The sequence below is a fragment of the Diadema setosum genome, chromosome 14 (assembly GCF_964275005.1).
Source record: "Diadema setosum chromosome 14, eeDiaSeto1, whole genome shotgun sequence".
NCBI classification, from domain to species: Eukaryota; Metazoa; Echinodermata; class Echinoidea; order Diadematoida; family Diadematidae; genus Diadema; species Diadema setosum.
The window spans coordinates 11,398,092-11,421,477 of NC_092698.1; the positions used below are offsets into that span (position 1 = coordinate 11,398,092).

General features: G+C 38.5%; 1 protein-coding gene across 1 annotated transcript in view; it reads left to right on the plus strand.

Moving 5' to 3' along the window:
- Positions 1-23,386, plus strand: part of LOC140238364 (aminopeptidase N-like) — a 129,448-nt gene that overhangs the window by 42,442 nt on the left and 63,620 nt on the right. The window contains exons 5-10 of the mRNA XM_072318296.1: positions 7,080-7,193; positions 12,238-12,372; positions 16,568-16,699; positions 19,605-19,780; positions 21,168-21,259; positions 22,788-22,924. Of these exons, the coding sequence (XP_072174397.1) occupies positions 7,080-7,193; positions 12,238-12,372; positions 16,568-16,699; positions 19,605-19,780; positions 21,168-21,259; positions 22,788-22,924 (786 nt within the window). The remainder of the gene's footprint in view (positions 1-7,079; positions 7,194-12,237; positions 12,373-16,567; positions 16,700-19,604; positions 19,781-21,167; positions 21,260-22,787; positions 22,925-23,386) is intronic.

The window sequence follows — 23,386 nt, forward strand, 5'->3', positions numbered from 1 at the left end:
TGGTTCTTTTCTTAGATAAAGGGTTACAACAGCTGGTCAATTTAAATCAGTAGAATTATAAGATTGCAGTAGAACAAATTTCAGTTTCCTTTTGAATGAGTATATAGAGGGGGCATTTTTAATATCGGAATGCAATGAATTCCAATAACTTGGGCCAGTATAAACAAATGTGTTCTTGGCTAAAATGGTATGAAGAAGAGGTAAATGATATTCATTAGAACGTCGAGTTGGATATTCATGAAATGACTGATTTTTTAGGAACATGGAATAAAAAATATCAGGAAGAGAGTTATTATTATACATATACATAAATTGTCCTAAATTAAATAAAAACAAATCTCTGATTTTTAACAGCTTATTAGAAGCAAACAATACATCTGTATGAGAACGTATGGGAGAATAACAAATGATGCGGAGAGCTTTCTTTTGTAAAAGGGACACTCTATCCCACAAATTTTGGTGGGTGTTGCCCCAAACTAACACTCCGTAATTAAGGTAGGGCAATATCAATGACGAGTATAACATAAGTAATGATTTTTGTGGGAAACACAATTTTAGTCTATTAATGACACCTATATTACGAGAGATTATATTACAAATATAATCAATATGCAATTTCAAAGAAAGTTTGTCATCTACAATAATACCAAGGAATTTGAAATATGAAACTCTCTTTAAATGTGTATCGTCCAGAACTATGTCTGTATTTAAAGTGCTAACGGTATTACTAAAAAGCATATATTTCGTTTTTTGAACATTCAACGAGAGCTTATTAGCTCTAACCCAATTTGTTACTTTTTTCAATTCACTGTTAACTTTTCGAACAAGAACATCAATATTACTGTTGGAATAAAATACATTAGTATCATCAGCGAAATGAATAAAAGAAAGAGTTTCAGATACTTGACAAAAATCATTGATATAAATAATGAATAGCAATGGCCCTAACAGACTTCCCTGAGGAACCCCACATTTGACTTCTCTAGTCAATGACTTATCACTTTTAATTGTGACAAACTGTCTTCTATTAAATAAATAACTCTTGAACCACTCCAAGGCCTTCCCACGTATTCCATAATGTGATAACTTGTAAAGTAAGATATCATGATTAATTGTATCGAAGGCCTTGGAGAAGTCCAAGAAAATACTAATGAAATGGGAATGGTCATCAATTGCATGAGCTACTTTTTCGACGAAACTTAAGAGAGCATGAGTAGTACTGTGCCTCTCACGAAAACCAAACTGAGAATTTGTAAAAATTTTATGCTGTTTCAAAAGATTAATCATTCTCTTATGAATAAGTTTTTCCAGGACCTTAGACAAAGAAGATAATAATGAAATTGGACGATAATTATTGATTTCAAGTTTATCGCCCTTTTTGAGTATTGGGATAACTTTTGCCAATTTCATTTTATCGGGGAACACACCGTGAGACATTGACAAATTAAATATATGAGCAAGCGGATCAGCAACCGAAGATACAACACTTTTCAAAATAACATTATCAATCTCATCATAACCAGAACTTCGTTTGTTCTTTAATGAAGATACCATATCAATTATCTCATATCTATTAATAGGAGTAAAAAAAATAGAGTTGGGATTATACTGACCTAAGAATTCAGTAAAATGCTTCTGTGTAACCGGGATATTTTGGGCATACGTTTCACCTATTTTTGAAAAATAAGAGTTAAAAACATTTGCAATAGAAACAGAGTCATGAATTATTTCATCATTCATCTTTATGCTATCAATATCTGAATTTTTACTAGAAACATTCATAGCCTGTTTTAAAACCTTCCAAGTATTTTTCATATCAAACTTATATCTCAATAATAACTTAGTGTAATATTTTTTCTTTTCAAATCGTAAAATCATTGTTAAAGTATTTTTATAAGATGTATATTTATTCTTAGATAACTCATTTCTATCCATTTTGTATTTATAATATAATCGATTTTTTCTATTAATAGAACGGAGAATAGATTTTGAAATCCACGGTAACCTAGGTATCTTTTTGTAATCCGATTTATTCTTTTGTTTAGGGATTATTTCGTCCAAATGGTAATTAAAAATTTCCATAAAATTATCGAACGACAAATTAATATCATCACTGTCTAACACTCTCGACCAGTCAGTATTATCAAGGGCCGCGTCCAAACTAGCTAGCTTTTCATTCGACACTCTGCGGCTAAATGAAGGAAATACAGAAGATTTACCAATATTAGGTGAGACTTTAAGAGTAAAATAAGTCATAATTGGAAAATGATCAGTCATATCTGAAAGAATTATAAAAGAATCGGGGAGGGGTAGAACATTGCAAAAAAAAGTTATCAATAAGGGTAGCAGAGTGATCTGTAACACGTGTAGGTTTTGAAATGAGCGGAAGAAACGAAGAAGACAAAAATGTTTGGAGAAACTCATTTGAAATATTATCATTATCTAATTTCAATAAATCAATATTGAAATCACCGAGTAAAAAACAGTCCTTATTTCGAAGAACCGGGGATTGCGCCAAATCTGAAAGATAAATAAAAAAAATCGTTGATGCTTGAGTTGGGTGGTCTGTACAATATGCCTACCACAATATTTCTATTTCCTGGAATACAGATTTCGAGAAAAAGTGATTCGACAAAATCATCCATTCTAGAAATATTATCAAGAATAGTACATTCAAAAGTACGTGATACATACAACGCGACCCCTCCACCACTCCTATTTGGTCTATTATTGACAAACATATTATACCCATCGATTGCAAAAGAATTTCCAGAATCAGAAGTTAGCCAGGTTTCACTTAATCCAATGACTGAAAATGGCTGATTTATATCAGATTCCAGTAAAAATTTAAACTCATCAAAATGTTTATTTATACTTCTTATATTCAAATGCAGCAAAGAAAACGTATTTTTAGAAAAATTATTATACATATCTTTACATTGGTTCACAGTGATATAATTAAACAAAACATTCTGAGTTAAGTCGGAACTAAAATCATTGGGAAGTTCATTAACAGATGAATTCAAATTATCAGCGACAAGATTATCATAAGGGGTGATTCGTGTACTATCTGTCCCACTAAATGAATCAGATTCTGACATTGTATGCCTAAATAGTTCAAAAAGGTCATCATTTGAAACGGAATGAAATGGCGCATTACTGTAATCAGTCATTAGAGATACGGGGCGTAAATGTATATATGAGAATCAGCTTTACATATAAAACTAGATTAACATGAATCAATTCATGATAAGAGCAAATAGCCAGCCAGCGAAATGTGGCAGAATACGAGAGGAATTGACGGCCATGAACAGCGTCAGAATCAGAACAGAAAATGGAAAAGAGAAAGTAGACGAGAAGACTCAGTAACATTGAAGTTGACAAACATGGAACACACACAACAAGTAGACAAGGATACATGGAGTGTCTTAGTGGGCTTCCGAAATGATAACAATAGCATGTGTAGACAATCCAAACAATGCAAACAATGTCGGACTGAACAGGGTACATGCTGGAACTCAGAAATGTCTCACGAGATCCCTCGTACTGTGTTATAAATTTATGCAGAATTTCACAGAAATTACCATATGATGTTGAACTTGCGAGGGAACAACAGACACTTAATTAGAATATGCCAGATGGCTCCACAGCAAAGATGTCAAATCGATAATAGGAATACCGTGAGGGAAAACAGAGTGGCGATCCCACAGCAATGTTTTGAATAAATAATAAATAATGCGGTGTGATGGACTGGGTCCACTGTATTTTTTTTTTTCCTTGTACGTACCTGCCTGTGGGCAGGTAGTATCCTAGGATTATTTATCACATGCTTTAATTTGCAATGGAAATAAAGTATGCTATACAAACATAATACACATCCGTGACCGCTCAACATTCTGAAAATAATACGGTCATAAAAAAGAGCTGTTAGAATCCATCATAGCATTTATCAAGACCGAGTCAAATCGGTAGCATGAACTGGGCTGAATTCAAGGCCACAGGCGTGAACTTAAAATTAGACTTGTACAAAACAATGAGTTTCATACCGGGTCGGTTACATAACGCACTGAATTTTGGTATTCAGCTGCGATGAATGCAAAAGCACAACATTCCAAATCGGCAAAAGTAATGACAAAGTAATGCCATATAATTGTTAACGGATAAGGGTGAGGAAATGATAGAGAGAGAAAGTAAAAAAGGAAGAAGGGTGTGAAAACAAGTGATGGAGGGAGAGTGCTTGCATCTGATAAAGGTAGCTATTCTATGAAGGTATACATTGATATGCATACATACCGTCAGTATGTACATTGACATGCATAATAATAGACACATATTTCATACTGATTCATGCACGTCAACGTGTATCATGAATTCAGTATACACACATACAAGCCACATGTCATAATGCCACATACATTGATTATACACGCATATGCACATAATATTATTGATACCAACAATATACATGCTGAAATGCGCACGTCGAAAAACATAATACACTGAATCATAATAGTCATACTTTGATAAACCAACAGCATAGATATATGCATATTCATACCATCTTTCATTGAAATTGAATATTCAACTTTCATAAACATCATAAACAAAATCATAAGTATCAATCAATTATCAGTTATAGAGAGTTAAATGATCAAGAGAGAATACTATATGAACTTCTTTGGTTTATTACATAATATATACTTGTTATCATCATAATACGGGAAGAATGAAAAATGCAAAGGCAAGACATTTCAAGCAGTTAATCACACTCGAGTGCCAAGGTGTTCAATAATTATGTATCGATTGATGAAATACCATGGCAGCTTAGCGAAGGGACAAAAGCATGAAGAGCGACTACACTTTCAGAAAAAAAAAAACACATTCAAATCCTTAATCAGTACATATACATATTGATCGTAATATAATCATTATAAATGTATACTTTGATAACCTAACAGCATAGATATATGTATATTCATACCATCTTTCATTGAAATTGAGTATTCGACTTCCATAAACAGAACCATAAGTACCAAACAATTATCAACATTTTATTGTAAAGAGTCAAGTGATCAGAGGAATATATCATTATGAAAATATATCATTATGAACTTCTATGGTTAAATGTACTTAGTATCGTCATGAAAAAGGTAGAAAGACAAGATAATATCTGTTATGCTATAATCACTTCAAAACAATCGATTACACTCAAATGCCAAGGTAGTGTATACTTAATCGTACACAAATAATATATCGATTAATGAGATACCATGGCAGCATAACGAAGGGGAAAAAAACATGAAGAGTGACTAAATACTCTCAAAAAAAAAAATAATAATCAGTTGAGGGACAAGTTCACCAGTAACTGGTCAAACTTGATTTACTTTGTGTGATACCTATTGATCAGTGGAAGGGTAGCCCCTGAACTGAGATTGTCTTTGAGGTGTTGAAAGAAATGATCACATTTCCGGCATAAGTTGACACCACCAGAGGGCGCTTTAAATAGCAAAATATTCATATACTGAGTAAAAGTGGTATATGAATGACACAGGAAGAATATCAACATAAATTTAATATCATTATTTTCAGGCATATCATCACCTCGATTTTTGGATACGTTGAAGTTCCAGTATGATAAAATAGTGGTAAGTAATAGGATAACACAGTAGGATTAATACTTGTGATATCGACAAGCCTATAAAACAGCGTACAGTAGGGTTTTAAGTATATATGATGAAGACAAAATGATTGATGCCTCTGATATTTACTTTAACAATATCACATTCGATTAGTTAAGCATTTGAGAAATAACAAATGAGTGAAAATAACAAATGTAAATGAGAGAAAAGCTTACGCATGAGAATCAGACCAGTTTGACCAGCTGCTTGGGGCATTACCAGTCGATCTTGGGCGAGTTTGAAGAATTATCTTGGTGCCAATTATTTTGATTCTGGTAGAGAGGTGCTGCTTCTTTCGGAGATCATAAGCTATTGATGAAAGCCTTCCCCTTTCGCGTTTCATGCAAGCTGGAAGATCGGTACGAATAGAGATTCGCTTACCGGGGTCGGGTTCTTGCACGCCAGGAGGGCCATCGCTGTCACGAGTCGACTGTGTTGGATGCTCGTATGCGCGAAGTACGCGATCTCTGTCGATCATGTACGCGAATCGGACAATGATTGGATCCGGACGTTTCCCAGCACCTGCACGATCATTGGTCCCAAGGGCCGCAGCTCCGGACCTAGTAGGCAGACGGTGAGCGTTGACTAGAGGAATTCTAGCGGCGGTTTCCACGGGAATAGCGAGAAGCTTCGCAAACACCTCGGCTGCGGCGGTATACGGGTTTTCGTTGGGCTTTTGGTGGGCTCCGTAGATGAGGAGGTTCAGCTTCCTCTCGTGGACTTCAAACAGCAAAAGCTTGTTTTCCAGCTCCTCCTTGTAGCTATCCACTTTCTTTGAGATTTCAGGAATGTCCTTTCGTTGTATATCATCAATTCTGCTAGAGGCGTCTCCCGTGCTTTTTTCAAGCTCCGCAACAGTTTGCTTTGTCAGGGACAATTCCTGCTTGAATCCAGCGAGCTCTGCTATGACGTAATCGAGCTTTCCATTCATTTGACGGGAAAGCGTGACGAAGGACTCCCATGCCTCCCTCGTAGGACCTGATGCTATGTCAGGCGTGGCGGGGATTGTTGGGGCATGGTCGGGGCCTGAAGCAACGTGCGTGGCGCCTGCTGGTACTGGTGGCGTGGAACCAACTGCATCCATATTTTGACCAGGAAAATTAGGCGAATTAGCTGCTTTTTTGCCTCCTTTGCGAGTTCTTAAGTGGTACTGACTCATGTCCCAGTAACACTTGAGAGGATAATATGACGTTTATCCAAGTTAGAAGGCAGTAATTTCTGTGAAAAGTATGAATTCCCGTGAAAAGTATGAATTCCCGTGAAAAGTATGAATTCCCGAGAGCTCGTGAGACACACGTCTTGCTAACCCGCAGTCATGACGTAATTATGTCATCAAACGCACCAAAGAATTAAATACAAGTAATCAAGTGTTGCTTATTCGTTTTATTGCCTTTCATACAGTGGTTCGGCAACCTCGTCACTATGAAATGGTGGGATGACCTCTGGCTGAACGAAGGATTCGGGACATACTTTGGATACCTTGGGGCAGAAATGTACGAGCCGGATCTGAGACTGGTAATTTTTATCCTGTTGGTGTATCACTGTGGTGTTGCGTTCTTTTAGGTTAAAGTGTGTATCAGGGATCGTAAAGTATCCGTATTAAAAGTGGAATGGCTGTTTCACACACCCTCTCCCATCACTCGGCCTCGTCGGATAACCCATGGACAGTAACAATAATTGACATTTTTCCAAATATCAAAAACAAAATAATGCGCACTATTTCGTTTAATCTAAATTCTAAAAGAACTGAAGCTCCCTCGTATAGAAGAGGGTATTATCCCCCTTCCACGCCCTTCCCCTCTCGAGCAATCTCCATAGAATGTGTTCATAGAGAAGACACAAACGCGTAATGATACAAGTGACAGATTCCTCGACTTAGCCATTCAAAATTTCAATATGTCTATGCCAATACTACTTTGTAGATGTATGTGATATTTATATATATATATATATATATACACCATGGTGAATCAAGGACACATAAACTGTCTCCTTAAAGATCGTGTGTCTCGTTAATAAAGTAATCATTATCATAATATAATATCTCTCACAAGCTGCATCAATAGATATACTCCATACGTAAAAAGCGTTCAGCACTCCCCATTCGATATTACGCGAACTACTGGCTTACCGTCATATACAAAGCTAGTATGAAAACTAGTATGACACCATGTGTATGTAGTCCGTAACCGGATCGTTGTTTGGCAGAAGAGCCTAGAAAGAGGAGAATTGAAGAGGGAAGCGACATATGGGGGTTGTAAGGAGGGCAAAAAGTGAAGAGTGGGGGACAGTAATGAGCTAGAAGTTGAAGTTGCACTAGTGGAGACGGTAGAGAAAGGAACAGAGAGAGTGGTAAGGAAGAATAGAGTGAGAACCAAGTGAGATGTTCGGACATCGTTAGAAGGAGAAAGATGAAATAGAAGGGAAGAGGAAGAGGGAGGAGTTGAATGTTGGAAAATCATGGGGACAGGAGAGAAGTGAAGATTCATGAAACCAAGAGAAGAAATTATGATAATTTTGTATGAGTGGTTGATGTTGTGCCTATATTACCTTAGAATTTCACTATTTCGTATATCTCTGCAATGCCTGAAGGTATTTTTGTGAAACTTAGTATATAAATGTATTACCAGATAAAGATTCTCTATGGTAAGTTTTGGGCATTGAAGTCAAAATTCAAAGGTCAAAGTTTAAGAGACAGTAATAAAATTTCACCCTTTTCTACATATCTTGGAAATGGCCGACGGTATCTTCATGAAACTTAGAACATAATATATGTTTATACTGCCTTATAGTGGTTTTCCTCGGAATTTTGTGGTCATGTGGGGTCGAAGGTCAAGTGTCAAAGGTCAGATTAAGATGCTAATATTATACTTTTTTTTTTTGCTGTATTACACTTTTTTTCTGTACCTTGGAGACTACTAAATGCATACACTTGATTTAACTAGGTATGTGTAATGCGTGCATTATACTGCACGATTATTGTAGCCTCCGGCATGTGTACCGGAGGATACTTTGGATTCAGCATCGTTTCGCCGCCGCCGCGTCACATTTTGTGTGCACTCTAGCAGCCACAAACCTTGACGAATTTCTTTGAAATTTTGTATGGAGGTTCATATTGGTAATATCTCCACGCCTGTAACTTTGGCTGATGCTACCCCCAGTGTTCCGTCTTTTATAGGGTAAAATGCCATATTTTTGTGCACAGTTTGTGTGCGCTCTAGACATCACATTTGTTAACGGATATTGTTCAAAATGGTATAGAGGTTTATCATGATGTAATCTACAAGAATATAGATTTTGAATGTGCTGCCCCCAGTGTTCCGTCTTTTTTAGGGTCAAAGGTCATGTTATTGATGGGTGGTTTGTGTGCGCCACAGAACTCTTTGTGTAAGAGTTCTGTGGTGTGCGCTCTATAGGCTAAATTTCTTAACGGATTTGTTCAAATTTGGCATGAAGGTTTACCATGATGTGAGCTACAAGTCGAAAGATTTTGGATGTGCCGCCCCCAGTGTTCCGTCTTTTATACGGTCACATATCATATTGTTGATGGATGGATTGCGTGCGCTCTTTAGGCAACATCTTTAAACGGATTTTGTTCAAATTTGGTATGGCGGTTTATCATGATGTAATTTACAAGCCTATAAAATAGATTTTTAATGTGCTACCCCCAGTGTTCCGTTTTTATAGGATCAAAGGTCATCCTGTTGGTGGATGGTTTGTGTGCGCTCTATAGGCTACATTTCTTGATGAATTTTGTTCAAATTTGGTATGAATTTCTATCATGATATAGTCTACAAGCCTATAGATTTTGGATCTGCTGCCCCCAGTGCTCCATCTATTATCGGGTCAAAGGTCATATTGTTGATGGATGGTTTGTGTGCGCTCTATAGGCTACATTAGTAAACGGATTTTGTTCAAATTTGGTATGGAGGTATATCATGATGTAATCTACAAGCCTATAACACTATAAAATAGATTTTGGATGTGCTGCCCGCTGTGTTCCGTCTTTTATAGGGTCAAAGGTCATGTTGGTGCATGGTTTGTGTGCGCTCTATAGGATACATTAATTTCTCAACGGATTTTGTTCAAATGTGGCATGAAGGTCTACCATAATTGTTTATGAGCTACTAGTCTAAAGTTTTTGGATGTGCCGCCCCCAGTATTCCGTCTTTGTATAGCGTCAAAGGTCATATTATTGATGGATGGATTGTGTGCGCTCTATAGGCTACATTTGTGAACAGATTTTGTTCAAAGTTGGTATGAAGGTTTATCATAATGTAGTCTACAAGTCTATAGATTTTGGATGTGCTGCCCTCTAAGGTCATGCTGTTGGTGGATGGTTTGTGTGCCCTCTATAGGCTACATTTCTTGACGGATTTTGTTCAAATTTGGTATGAAGGTGTACCATAGTATAATCTACAAGCCTATGGATTTTGAATCTGCTGCCCCTAGTGTTCTGGGTGGGTTTTTTTTTTATAGGGTCAAAAGTAATATTGTTGGTGGATTGTTTGTTAGCGCTGTAAAGGCTACGTTTCCGAACGGATTGTGTTCAAGTTTGGTATGAATGTCTGCCATGATATAAATATGAGCTACAAGTCGAAAGATTTTTGATGCCGCCCCAGTGTTCCGTCTTTTATAGCGTCAAAGGTCATACTGTTGATGGATGGTTTGCATGCGCTCTGTAGGCTACATTTCTTGAAAGATTTCGTTCAAATTCAGTGCAAAGCTCTACCATGATATAATCTACAAGTCTATCGATTATGGAAGTGCTGCCCCCAGCGTTCTGTCTTTTATAGGGTCAAAAATTTACACTTTTTACGATGCAACGCCAGACGCAGGGCATTATTTGAGCAACTGTGTAACTGGGGCATTAGCGGCAATTCTGTAGCCATTTTGCATGTAGGTGACATATCTTCAGACAATACTTTTAATTTTGCATACAGATGCGTTATGCTCAAATCTACATAGGGCCTACGTAAATATTGTTTTCTGAAGCTGTACCTAGTCTTCACAACATTCACCTTTATGTTTAAAGAAGGGTAGGGGATCTTTGTCCCTCACTCAAACGTGAAGATGAAGTAAAAGCTGCTGCTAGTGACGGGGAATACAATCGCATTGCGCGGCAATGGACATTTCTAGTTCTGTAGGGAAAGATTTTGGCCATGGTGTCAAAGATCATTTGAAAATGACAAAATATCATAATTTTCCCATATTTTGAAAAAAAAATTCATGGTGTCATCGTGAAAATCGGATGTTATCAGTTGTAATTATAATAAGTTGGTAAGTTGTTGGTCTTTAGAGTTTAAAGTCAAGTGAAAATGCCCAAATTCCCGGATACTTGATCTCTAAAACATTATAGCCCCCCCCCCCCCGCCCCCGAGTTCAACCATGCACATGATATCACATAATATGTGCTTGTTCCAGTTTCTTTGAGTACCCCGTTTAAGGATGGAAACGGGTTATGACCCCGTATTAAGGCCTATATGGAAGGGAAGCCAGCAAGATTACCCTCATGTTGCGTTTTTGGAAGGGAATCTAACGAAGCAGCGTGACGTGCATGCAATGCATGGTGCGAAATGTCCTGCGAAAAGAAGACCAGCCCGGCATGCTTTGCCGCAAATCATGCACAGTAAACACATTCAGGAGAATCAGGGCAAACACCAAGAAGCTGTACTACCCTGGTTTTTTTTTTTTTTTTTTTTTTTTTTTCGGGGGGGGGGGGAGGGTGAAGCTAACTCTATTCCAGGCCCTATTTCAGGAATATTTGTTAAAGATTTGAAAACTACTCCTTATTAAAATATTTTGGGAGAGATACTGAAAGACCCCTTATTTCAACGATTCTTCGGGATTTTTCTCCGAATTGAGCCCCTTGAATATACCCCTTTTCCCAAAATATCGAGAACACGAATGCGGTAAAGATGACCATTTGTGGGGGGGGGGGGGCAATCTTGCCATCCGAATAAAATTCAGTTCATGCACGTGAACATTCAACATGTTTGTGTGGTTGGGCATGCCAATCTTTCGGTGATGTCATATCAATTTTTGCTTATCATTATGAAACTGTCGTTTCTTATTGTCAAGATGTATTTATGGGAAGAACCATTCGATATGGAGGAGGCATACCAGTCGCCATAGCGTCATTTTTAGTTGCATTGATTTTAAGTTCATTTGATTTCCAAAATATTTCAACAAAGTGTGCACTAGATTGTTGAATTCCAATTCAAAAAATGTAAAAGCTCCCTCGTGTGGCAGGAATACCCCTACACTCACACCTTCCCCCGTTCAGTCGCTTTACTCCTTCGCACAAGATTATCTTCAATGATTTTGCTTTCCCCCATCTTCAAAACGGACGGACATCTCTGTTCCCTTTCATATTACTAGTAAGCCTCCTTCTGCCCCACATTTTGAAGAAATAACAGTGCTAATGATTATAATGATATGACTTTTGCTAATCATAGCTTTCTATATAAGTTGTTATTGGAATATTTTAAGTGTGGTTGTCATGTTTCAGAGTATGCATGTGAATCATTATTGGCATTTCTTCATGTACGTACCCCAGATGGAAGCGTTTTTGTCTGAGAGCATACCGATAGTCATGATGAGTGACTCGCTGTCTTCTTCACATCCTATTCAAGTTGCTGTTGACGCACCGGATGAGATCCATATGATTTTTGACGATATCTCCTACACAAAGGTAAACTGTCCATTGCATAACAAACGCTACTGACATTAATGTACTTCTGTCATTGATCTACATGTCCTCAGGTTGAAGTCTGTCTCCCTACAGATGTAAATTGGGTTCCTGGAACTGTGGGTGGTTTTTGTTTGTTTGTTTTTTTCTGGTGGGGTGTATATTCTTCCATTATTGCGACTCAAGTCTACGCTACGATTAGCTGCTAATTCAACCCGTCAGATTTTAGAAACTAAATTTCTGCACTTTGGTGTATCTTTTTATTCAAGGTTTTACTATTCGTTATACAATATGGAATATTCAAGCGAATTATTGCTATATCGCAGCGTTTTGACAATCCATTGTCAATCAACGGAAATGAACCAAATTGTCCCCTTAAAGAAATGAAGGGGAAAAACGGAAATCCAAGATTCATTTTTAGGGTGTATTGTTGTTGGTGGGTGATATTCGTCAAAGATATACATTGAAGATTCATCATTTCAAGGGTGTCCCTGTTGAAACATCGAAGTCGGGCAATGTTAGAGTTCGCTAAATGCTTACTTCAAATGAAAATGAAGACCTGTGTTGAAAGAAGTTATATAAAGAACACGTCACGGCGGATAACCGAGTCTGATCAAATTTTACCATTTTGTTGCAAGTCCTATTCATTTATACCAAATCCAAATCCCTGTCTAAGAACTACATTCAGTACAAAGGATTTTCTGTGACGGTTTATACTTTTCATCCTCTCTCACAGTCAAAATATTTACAGTCTTCCTTGAGTAGTCTCGTATTAGTTTTTTGAATGGTCAACGTGTTTTCCAGCCAAAGCATCGTGGTAGTAAATGGAATTGAAATAACACCATTATTAACAACTATGCCTTGAATGTCGCGACAAATCCAGCTCGAGGACAGCCAGTAGAACCTCCAGTATAAATCCATGTGTGCTCTGTTCTTCCATGATGTTTTCCGCTTGCGGCCGTCAACTTTTCAGGTAGTTTTTAACCTACAATGCTGTACAGTATGCACACACTCATGTTCCCATTTCTCATGACTCTGTGTCTAACGCTTCACATTTACATTTTAGTTTTTGAAGTAAAGTGCACCATGGGAACACTTATAGAGGAAAAGACTAGAGAAAGGAAGCATCTGAATAAACCATTTTGTTTTGACAACGGAAGTGATAACACCGACGTTTCCAGATGACTTTAATACATCTTTTCCTTCCTGCGAAAATCCTCTGCTTTTGTTTCTAGAAAACTGTAAACTTTGATCATCTTGTGCAAAATCAGCAGTAACAAAAAGTATAGCAAAAAGACCGCTATAGAGTAAAACATTGTCATTTGGAAAAGAAATTTCCATCGATATGAATACTTCTTTTCACTCAACACTCCCCTCTCTCCTCCTCTCTTACTCCCCCCCCCCCCCCTCTCTCTCTCTCTCTCTCTCTCTTTATCTCTTTCTATCAGTATCTTGCTTCTTATTTCACGGATTACATGTTTACTAAAGGTCAGGAAAGAGTGACACGGATTCTTAAAATCTGTAAAAATGTGTTCAATTTCATTCATACTAAGTATATACTCATGTTGGACTCGAAGTTATGATCTGTGTTTGCTAGACAGTGCGTCGTATCAACTTGACTAACGAATTTCCGTCTGACAGTAAGAGCTGGTCTTATATCTACAAAGGATAAAAACCGGGGCGCTGTTTCATAAAGCTGTTCGTAAAGTTACGAACAACTTGCGAGCGACTGGTGATCAGTTCTGATGTGCTATACTTATCAGAATTTCCATAATTCAGCACAAGAACTGATCACCAGTCACTCGTAAGTCGTTCGTAACTTTACAAACAGCTTTATGAAACACCCCCAGCACTTGTTGTCGGAAGACAAGTGGATACGATACCTGTCTAGTAATGAGGAGATCGTTGGTTCGAGTCGAATACTCACAGTATGTGTGCCCATTTTTTTTCCCTGGTCAATCATTTGCAATTAAAGCAATTTGATGCAATATTTCAATAGTTTGAATAAACACTTATCTTACGGACACGTTAATAAACACTTATCTTACGGACACGTTAGTGAGAGTCACAGAGATCTTTGTATGTATCTAGTCAAATCGCTGACTTCCAAAACTGCACTGTCGCAATATAAGCCAGTTCGTAATTAGCTCATGTACACTATGACCCCGTTTACAGTGCGGGGCTGGGCCGAGCCGCGGCCGAGCCCAGCCTCAATTGCGAGGCCGAGCCCCGCAATTTTGTCCGTTTACACCACCGAACTAAAAGATAATGGAATGCGTGTCCCTATTCCCAACATACACGAGACCGTGCAGCCAAATTACCTTGTTGCGTCACCATCTTGCTAGGGCAATTTTTTCCTTATATGGAGTGCACGCTCAAGCAGGGGGGCGTTTCATGAAGGAACTTGTCGGATAAAATGTCCGACAAGTCAATTAGACTATATCCGACAAGTTCAGAGAAATCAGCCAATCAGACTAAAGAATTTCTCAAAACCTGTCGGATATAATTGACTTGTCAGATATTTTATCCGACAAGTTCCTTCATGAAACGCCCCCCCCCCCCCAGGTTTAACACTTAGGCGCGGTCAGACTGGGCCATTGGTACGCGCGCAAGCAAGAGTGCGCAGTCCGGTGGCTAGTGATTATGACGTAACAATGCACGTTTGTACATGGTTGGATTCACATGATTTTGCAAACGGACCGACCAACCTGCTTGAGCGTGCACTCCATATAAGGAAAAAATTACCCTAGTAAAATGGCGGTGATCACGTCAGATAAACAAGTTTTTCCTGGTTGCGTATTTCCTGGGTGAACACGCATTCCACTATCTTTTAGTTCGGTGGTTTACACTGCCGGACTCGGCCGCGCGTTTAATTCAAACCTTTCAATATTTTTGTCGTAGTGGCGCTCTGCTTGTAAACAAACGCAATTTGGTATAGCCTGGTTTTCAGACCCTTTGCCAACTGGATTCCGTGGCGACGAAGTCGCCGTTCGGGCAAAGGCCTTTGCCGAAGGAAAAATCTCTTGCAGGACAAAACCACAAAAACGGTGAGTTGGCTCAGTCGGTAGCGCGTCTGCCTCACGATCACGCGGCCCGGGTTCGAACCCGAGTCTGGACTGAGCAATGTTGTGTGTAAGCATACCGTCCCCTCTAGCAAGAGGCAAAACACTCTGTCCCTCGGATAGGATATTAAATGGAGGTCCCGTGTGTGAGAGAGTAACAACTCATGCACGTAAAAGATCCCGCTTCATTCATTCATCGCAAAGAGCAGGGTGTTTAACCCGGTGAAGTGGTCCCGCAACTCACAACTGGACCCCATGGAAGACCAGCTAAACGTAGCTGAATATGGGCTATCCAGCCATCTTCTCAGATGGAAATGAACAAACAAACAAACAAACAAACCTTAAACTATACTAGTTTTCGACGTTGAGGGGGTTGATATCGTGAATAGCGAAATAGTACGGGCAGAGGGTCTGGAAGCCAGACTAAAATTGGCCGCGCATTTAGCCCAGTTTGCGTTTACACCAAGAAGAGGCCGGGCTCAGCCGCGGCTCGGCCGCGGCCGAGCCGCGGCCGAGACCACCTCCAGAGCGTGGCCAAATGCGCGGCTAATTTTGGCCTCGCATTTGGCCTTTTGCGCGTTTACACTGAAATGGAGGAGGGCTCGGCCGCGGCTCGGCCGCGGCAGAGCCTCGCACTGTAAACGGGGTCATTGGTACAAAATAATGACCTTTCTTTTTCTCAGTCGATAGGGCGCTTCACTCGTTTTCAGAGCGGCATAGTGCATAAGCTTGCCTGACGTAACAATTTATAAAATTCATGTTCAAACAATGAACTTGCGTTTAGATCAGGTGATCAGAATACTCCATCAGTTGACAATTTAGCAGCAGGCATCCATTTCATTGTTTTGTATTGAATGTAATAACAACCTATTTCCTTTTACACTGCGAAATACCATTCTTGCTGTCAGGTGCATGTGCTGGCAAGCACCATTTAGATAAGGAGAACATGAATAATCATAGCATCACAAATGCTTATCTCGGTAAATTTACAAACCAAAATGCCTGTTGGTACAAATTACCTTTTTTCTACTCATGCGCAAAGTGGAATTACGCACTGGTCGATTGGAAGCGCTGTTGGCAAGTGGCAACGAAGATGACTGGTCGTGGGTAATTCTCATGAACTGTCGTTTACACAGGGCGCCGCCGTACTTCGAATGCTGCATAATGTGCTAGGGGAGGAAGAGTTTCGGCGTGGGATCCAAATCTACCTACACACCTTTAACTACAGCAACGCAGAATCCACAGATTTGTGGAATGCTTTCACAATGGTTAGTAACATCATCCGGTTTTTTTGTTTGTTTTTTTTTTTTATTTTTTTTTATAGCTCACCTGAGCCGAAGCCTCATGTGAGCTATTGCGATCGCTCTTCGTCCGACGCCCGTCGTCCGTCGTCCGTCCGTCTTGCGTAAACTTTTTACATTTTCATCTTCTTCTTGAGAACCCCTCGACCGATTTTCACCAAATTTGGCAGGTAGCATCCCTAGGGAGATGGGGAGATAGGATCTCAATTTGTTTAAACTGGCATCATACCCCACCTGAGGGCCCCCAGAGGGGCCCAAACCGCCCAAATTAAAGAATCTTAAAAACAAAAAATCTTCTGTAGAACCAGAAGTGATAGAGCTAAGTTAATACTATGAGTTAGTACATAAATCATTGTAGTTTCATGTTTGTTCATGACGGAAACAGGGGTGACCCCCTTTGGACCCAGTGGAGGGGGTGGTCTTAATTGTACATGTTATCTTTGTTTTAAAAATACCATGATGAATTTTCACCAAACTTGGCAGGTAGCATCCCTCGGGGGATAGGATCTCATTTCCATCATATGGGCAACATGCCCCACCTGGGGACCCCAGAGGGGCCCAACCCACCCCCAGTAAGGAATCTTTCAAGATTTTCTCTAGAACCAAAAGTGATTGAGCTAAGTTAATACAATAAGTCAGTATACTGATGACTGTTCTTTCAAGTTTGTTCATGGCAGAATCAGGGGTGCCCCCCCCCCCCCATTGGGACCCAAGGGAGTAGGGTGGGATGGGTCCAAATGGTGATGTAAATTATACATGTTCATAATCGTTGAAAATCCCTTGATAATTAAACACAAAACTTGACAGGTAGCATGCCAGGGGGACAGGGGTTTAAGATCTCAATTTGTTCAACAGGGCACATGCTCCCCTTGGGGGACTCGAGGGGGCCTAATCCCCCCCCCCCCCACACCACCACCAACATTAAAGAATATTTACAATACTCTAGAACCAGAAGTGATAAATTACTTTGAGTTTGTACATTGATGACTGTATAGTTCCAAGTTTGTTGATTGCAGATCCAGGGCTGCCCCCCCCCCCTCCGCGGGGGGGGGGGGGGAATCCAAATGAATGCGGACCTAAATTTTCATCTTCTTGCTGAAAACAACGAAATGTATTTTCACCAAACTTGACAAGTAGCATTCCTGTGGGGATAGGATCTCAAAGTGTTTGAATGGGCACCTTGCTTTCCTTGGAGGTCCCAGGAGGTCCAAACCTCCTAAATGAAGGTGTCTATCCTCTCCTTTTTGTATGTCCGCTCTTCTGCATTCTTACCAGTATATGTACCCAATCCTTTGCAATATCAAGATTCAAGATTCAAGATTCAAATTTATTTACACTTCCATCACATAAACAAAGAAATTATATACAATGCATATGTACAGGATATTTGTAATAATTGCAGAATGTGATTTAACAAAGTGCAAATGAAAATGAGTAGCAGATGAAAAAAAAAACCGCAATTATATCTTTGTTAATATATACATAAAGCGTATAATACAAGTTTAAACTAAGGATGGGGATGGAATGGAGGGTCCCACTAAGAAGCAAAGCTTGTACGATATGGGACCCTCAGAAAATACACAAGACAGCAATACAAAATATCAACTCAGGGTGCGTCTTATCATCACACTTACATCATGAAATCCAGTCTGCTATTTCGAAACATCGGGCTGATGTGAAAACGCCTAATGAGCTATTCATTATACGTCCAGCATCTGTCGTGTGTATTACATTTTCATCCTTTCCCCCGGGGTAAGGGGAGGGGGAACCCAACACAGCCCTATAAAGCCCAGGCTAAAAATTTAAATATTATGGAAAAAGGAAATGTGATACCTCTTTAAATTAACCTATCCCAAACAATACATCAGAGGTCTCATATATTTCTTTGTATTGTAACGAATAAAGCCCTCATGGATGACCTTGAGATTTGTCAACCATAACAAATTAATAGTAAAGTTTGACTTGCTTTTCTTCAGTGGCGGATATGAAATGACTGGTCTGAAATAAAGACATGATATCATGTTCTGAAGACAAAGAATTATTAAGATAAACCATGATTTTAGCGTATGTCCTATGCATAATTTTATTTATATTTTGATGAAAAGTGCCCTCAATGGATGACCTTGAGAAAGTTCAAATATAGGGACATGCAGAGTTTGAGTTGCTCTACTCATGTGTCAAGAATGACGGTGATACATGAAATAAAGAAGTTATATAGGGCACAGTGTGCCCCACCACGTGGGCACGGAAGCTTCAAAATATTTGGGGTTCTATATAGAGTTAATACAAATCTTCTTCTCTAGAACTAAAAGAGACTCTCTAAGTTAGTGCTATGAGTAAATAGATTGGTTACTGTAGTCTCAAGTTCATTCATGGCGGATCCGGGGATGCATGGGCTGGAGGACCAAATTTTGGCCCAATTTTTACATTTTTATATTCTTCAAAACGCACCTTCATATTTCCACCAAACTTAGCAGGTATTATCACAAGGATGACAGAGTATAAACAAAATGGGCACCATAATCCCTTGGGACGCACAGGGGACCCACCCCAGAACCCCCAAATTAGAGAATCTTTAACTATTTTTTTTTTTCAATTTGTGCCGGAGGTGCACATGGTTTGTCTCTTCATGCACCTTCTAAGTCCGCCTAACCTTTCGCATATGTCACTCCAGCAGGCAGATATCGAAATGATCAGTGAGCATGAATGGTTATGTTGGATACGCTGCATTATGTTGACATTACATGTATCACACGTATTTTTAAGTTTACAGTGTTTTTGCTTGCAATTCTCTTTCATCTGTTCAGAGCTACGGATGATTGATCGATAGGTCTTACATATTTACTCATGAGATTTTCGTCTTTTTGACAAGGCTGACCGTGGTTATGGAAACACGGACGTAAGGCAGGTCATGGAGTCATGGACACGCCAGATGGGCTACCCGGTAGTCAACCTGACTCGGCTGGACAGGACCACAGTTCTGGCCCAGCAGCGAAGGTTCCTGGCGGACAGGGAGGAAGGTCTGCCGGTCAATCCCTCAAATCTAGGGTGAGTCTCACGTAGACAGCAGCTTCAACTAACTATAGTTTCAGCTGACGATGAAGTCGGTTGTTGATATCCACTTATAATTAAATCAAATCCAGTTTAACTTAAATTGATATTCTTTCTTTTTTTTTCTTCAGAACCTAAAATACAACTCACTCTTTTTGTGACAAAAGAATAATGTAAACTGTACATAGTGAAAGAAACAGAGAGTGCGCATTGTACCAATTTTCTATTACAAGACATTGTAATAGATCAAAAAGGAGAAAAAATGTTTTGTATTGTTCGGAAAGTGGAAGTAACCACTGAAAGGACAATTCTTGTGATATGTAAGCTGCTAAGAATATGTAAGAAGAAAGTCAATGCAAAAAAAAAAGAAGAAATAAATTCGGAAGCAGCTGTTCAGTCTGTTCAGGATTGAGCTAGTACATTGTAGACCCCCCCCCCCCCCCCGTCGATCTTCCGCGTCGCTGAAAATGATCAAACAGTCCAAGGATTAAATTAGGAGTACTTTGATTGAACATGACAATAATAAAGATGGTAATGTTGAGGAAAACAGTGATGACAAGTACATCAAACGCATTTGCCCTTATTCAGTGTTATTGCTACGAGTTTTAGAGCAAATTGTTTTTCCTCTTGATGATACTTGTGCATCGTTAAGGTTTGTGAGGTAGGAAAAAGTAGTGATTATTCAAATTGAATAGCTCTACTTTCTAATTTCTTTATTTAAATGAAATAAAAAAATATTGATCCTAAGCAATTTCTGTTTTTAGCTGTAACAACTTAGCAACGGTAAGTTTTGTTGAAAGAGGGTTGCCTTTGCTCAATCATCGACAAATGTGCTTTACATGTTTGATTGTACAAACAAATTGCAGAGTTTAGAGGCGTTGAAATCATTTCATATCGTTCGCTTAATGATTATGTGGTTGTGATTGAAATGACCGTTCTACATGACGACATGTAAAGCTATCATTTTTTTTTTTATTTCTTGTCCTATATAACCCACATCAATAAAATCGCTTTAAGTTAGAAAGGACATGGAGTGGTGTTTAACTTTAAGTAAATCGTTACAAAGACAAAATTTGAAATTTGGATATAACAGAATTATAAAAGGGCTTTAAAAATCTATTGCTACTAATCATCAATTTGATTGATTTTTAATTGAGCAGACAAATAAACCTGGTAATACAATAGAGCCTAAGAATGTCATACTATAAAAGTTACTTGTTCTGATTATTACTCAGATCGTAAACTTTAGTATGATGAGAAAAACATCCCAAAGCTATCAAATTTTTGAAACTAGAATGCTCCTCGAAACCTCTTGTACCAAATGTGAGTGTATGACTGCTATTTAAGAGTCTTACTGAATTTTAACCTTCATTGCCTGATTTAGGTACGTTTGGAACGTATATCTCACCCACACTGACCAACGCACCATGAATTTCAATAATCCTTCTTCAGTATGGATCAATGACCAGAGTTCACGTAAGTCCCACCCATAGTTTTTGTATCATTTTAAGTCTGGTATGCCCTTAATGCAGTTGTGCAAATAACCATGGAGGAAGCGTATGCTCGCTACTCCATGGTAAGTATTCTCAGCAAAAATAAAAAAAGATAATAAAGAAAGAAAGAAAGTAAACACTTTTTCAAGTTTATATTTCTCATAGAACTTTTGGCTAAATATTCATGTATCATAAACCATATGAAGAGTAATCTAATTGATTATCACCTTGGTAAGTCAATAAAAAGGGAAACTTTACGCATGAGTGAACACTTTTGTTTTTCTCTTCCAAAGCGCAAAAGTAAAAATTCCAAAAATGAACAAAATATTACTCCTGCGTACATGCTCGTCGTTGTTACGATTAGAACAAAAGACAAATTAACACAATGAAAAACATGCATTCACTGGCAAAAAAATGCACCTTAATCTCTGTTACATTTTTGAAGCTCAAAAGATCAATAAAGGCTAAAAATAATGGAGGAAAATGAATTTTCTGTCAAATCCAAATAATTCAAATGAAATTAGAGAAGCAATATGAAAAAAAGATGGTAGGATTTTGAATGGATTTCTCAAATCAGGAAAATTGTAAATTATATTTGGTTCTTGAATTTGTCTCTTGATTTCTTAAATTGATATTGAATGAATGAAATAAAGATATTCTGTTCATTTAATCACCTTTGTGCCCTTTTCCCTATGTCATTTGAAGTTGAGTTGCCAGAAAATTCTTAATTTCCCCCCTTAAGTTTCCCACTTTAATTTCGTTTAAGATTATTAAGAGATAAGGGAACGAAAAGTTATTTTTGCTATTTCATCCATGTCTGTCATTGTGTTAAAGTGGCTCTTTTTGTTATTATTGTCATCTTAAAGGGCATTTGCAAATGAAAGACAGTATGTCAATTTTTGCAATTTTTACTTTTGTGCCCTGGAGGACAAAAACAAATGTGTTTACTCATGCATAAAACTTCCCTTTGTATTTTCCTACTAGGTTGATAGCCAATTAAATTACCTTTTATATGGTATGGTACATTGATTTTCATCATAATCGTCTATGAAAATTATGAAATCAAAAAAGTGTTAACTTTCTTTTTTTGCTGGGTGTATTTCAATTATTTTGATGATGATAGTGTGCATATCATGACGGTTTCACCATACCAAGTGGATATGGTCGCTTAGAATAGCCTGCGAAACATTTAAGCATTATAAAACCTGGTATTTGCACACATGGTATTTAGTACGATGATATGCCAAGGAAATCCTATGCACGGAAGCCATTAGAGAGTAAATTTATATCGGTGTCTCAAGTATGATTTTGGATGTTCGATTATTTGGGTGAGATCAGATGAACCGTGCAATCAATCAATCAAAAAAGAGTGAGAGAGCGGGGAAAGAAAGGATCGAAAGGTAAACAGATCAGGTAGTGACTAATTAAATTTCATTCTTCATAATTGGTCATATTTTTCCGTCATTGATTTGACTGACTACACTTCCGTTACCACGGCACGGCAACCGCAGATGAATTCAAGATGGATACAAGTGTTAGCACGGATGACTGGTATCTTGCAAATATCAACGGCATCGGGTTCTTTCGCGTCAACTACGATACAACGAATTGGGTTAAGATCGCCAGGCAACTTAATACAGACCACACGGTATGTGCATTTATCTTGTTCCTGTATACCAAGAGGTGAATGGACAAAGTGTGTTACGAAACACATGAATTGGGAAAAAATATTTCCTGACAGAGCCCGGCCTCGTCTTTGCTCATACGCCAATCAAAGGGTTAGATATTGCACGATTTAGTTTGCTCTGATTTTCATAGAACCGGTTACAGTTCGTTATTCCGAAGGTTCGTTATTCCGAAGGTTCGTTATTCCGAAGATTCGTTATTCCGAAGGTACGCTAATCCGAAAATGTGATAGGGTTTGTTATTCCGAAGGTTCATTAATCCGAAAATGAAATAAGGTTCGTTATTCCGAAGGTTCGTTAATCCGAAAATGACATAAAGCTCGTTATTCCAAAGGTTCGTTACGGACCCTATTTCATTTCGGATCAACGAACCTTCGGAACAACAAACCCTATTTCATTTTCGGATTAACGAACCTTCGGAATAA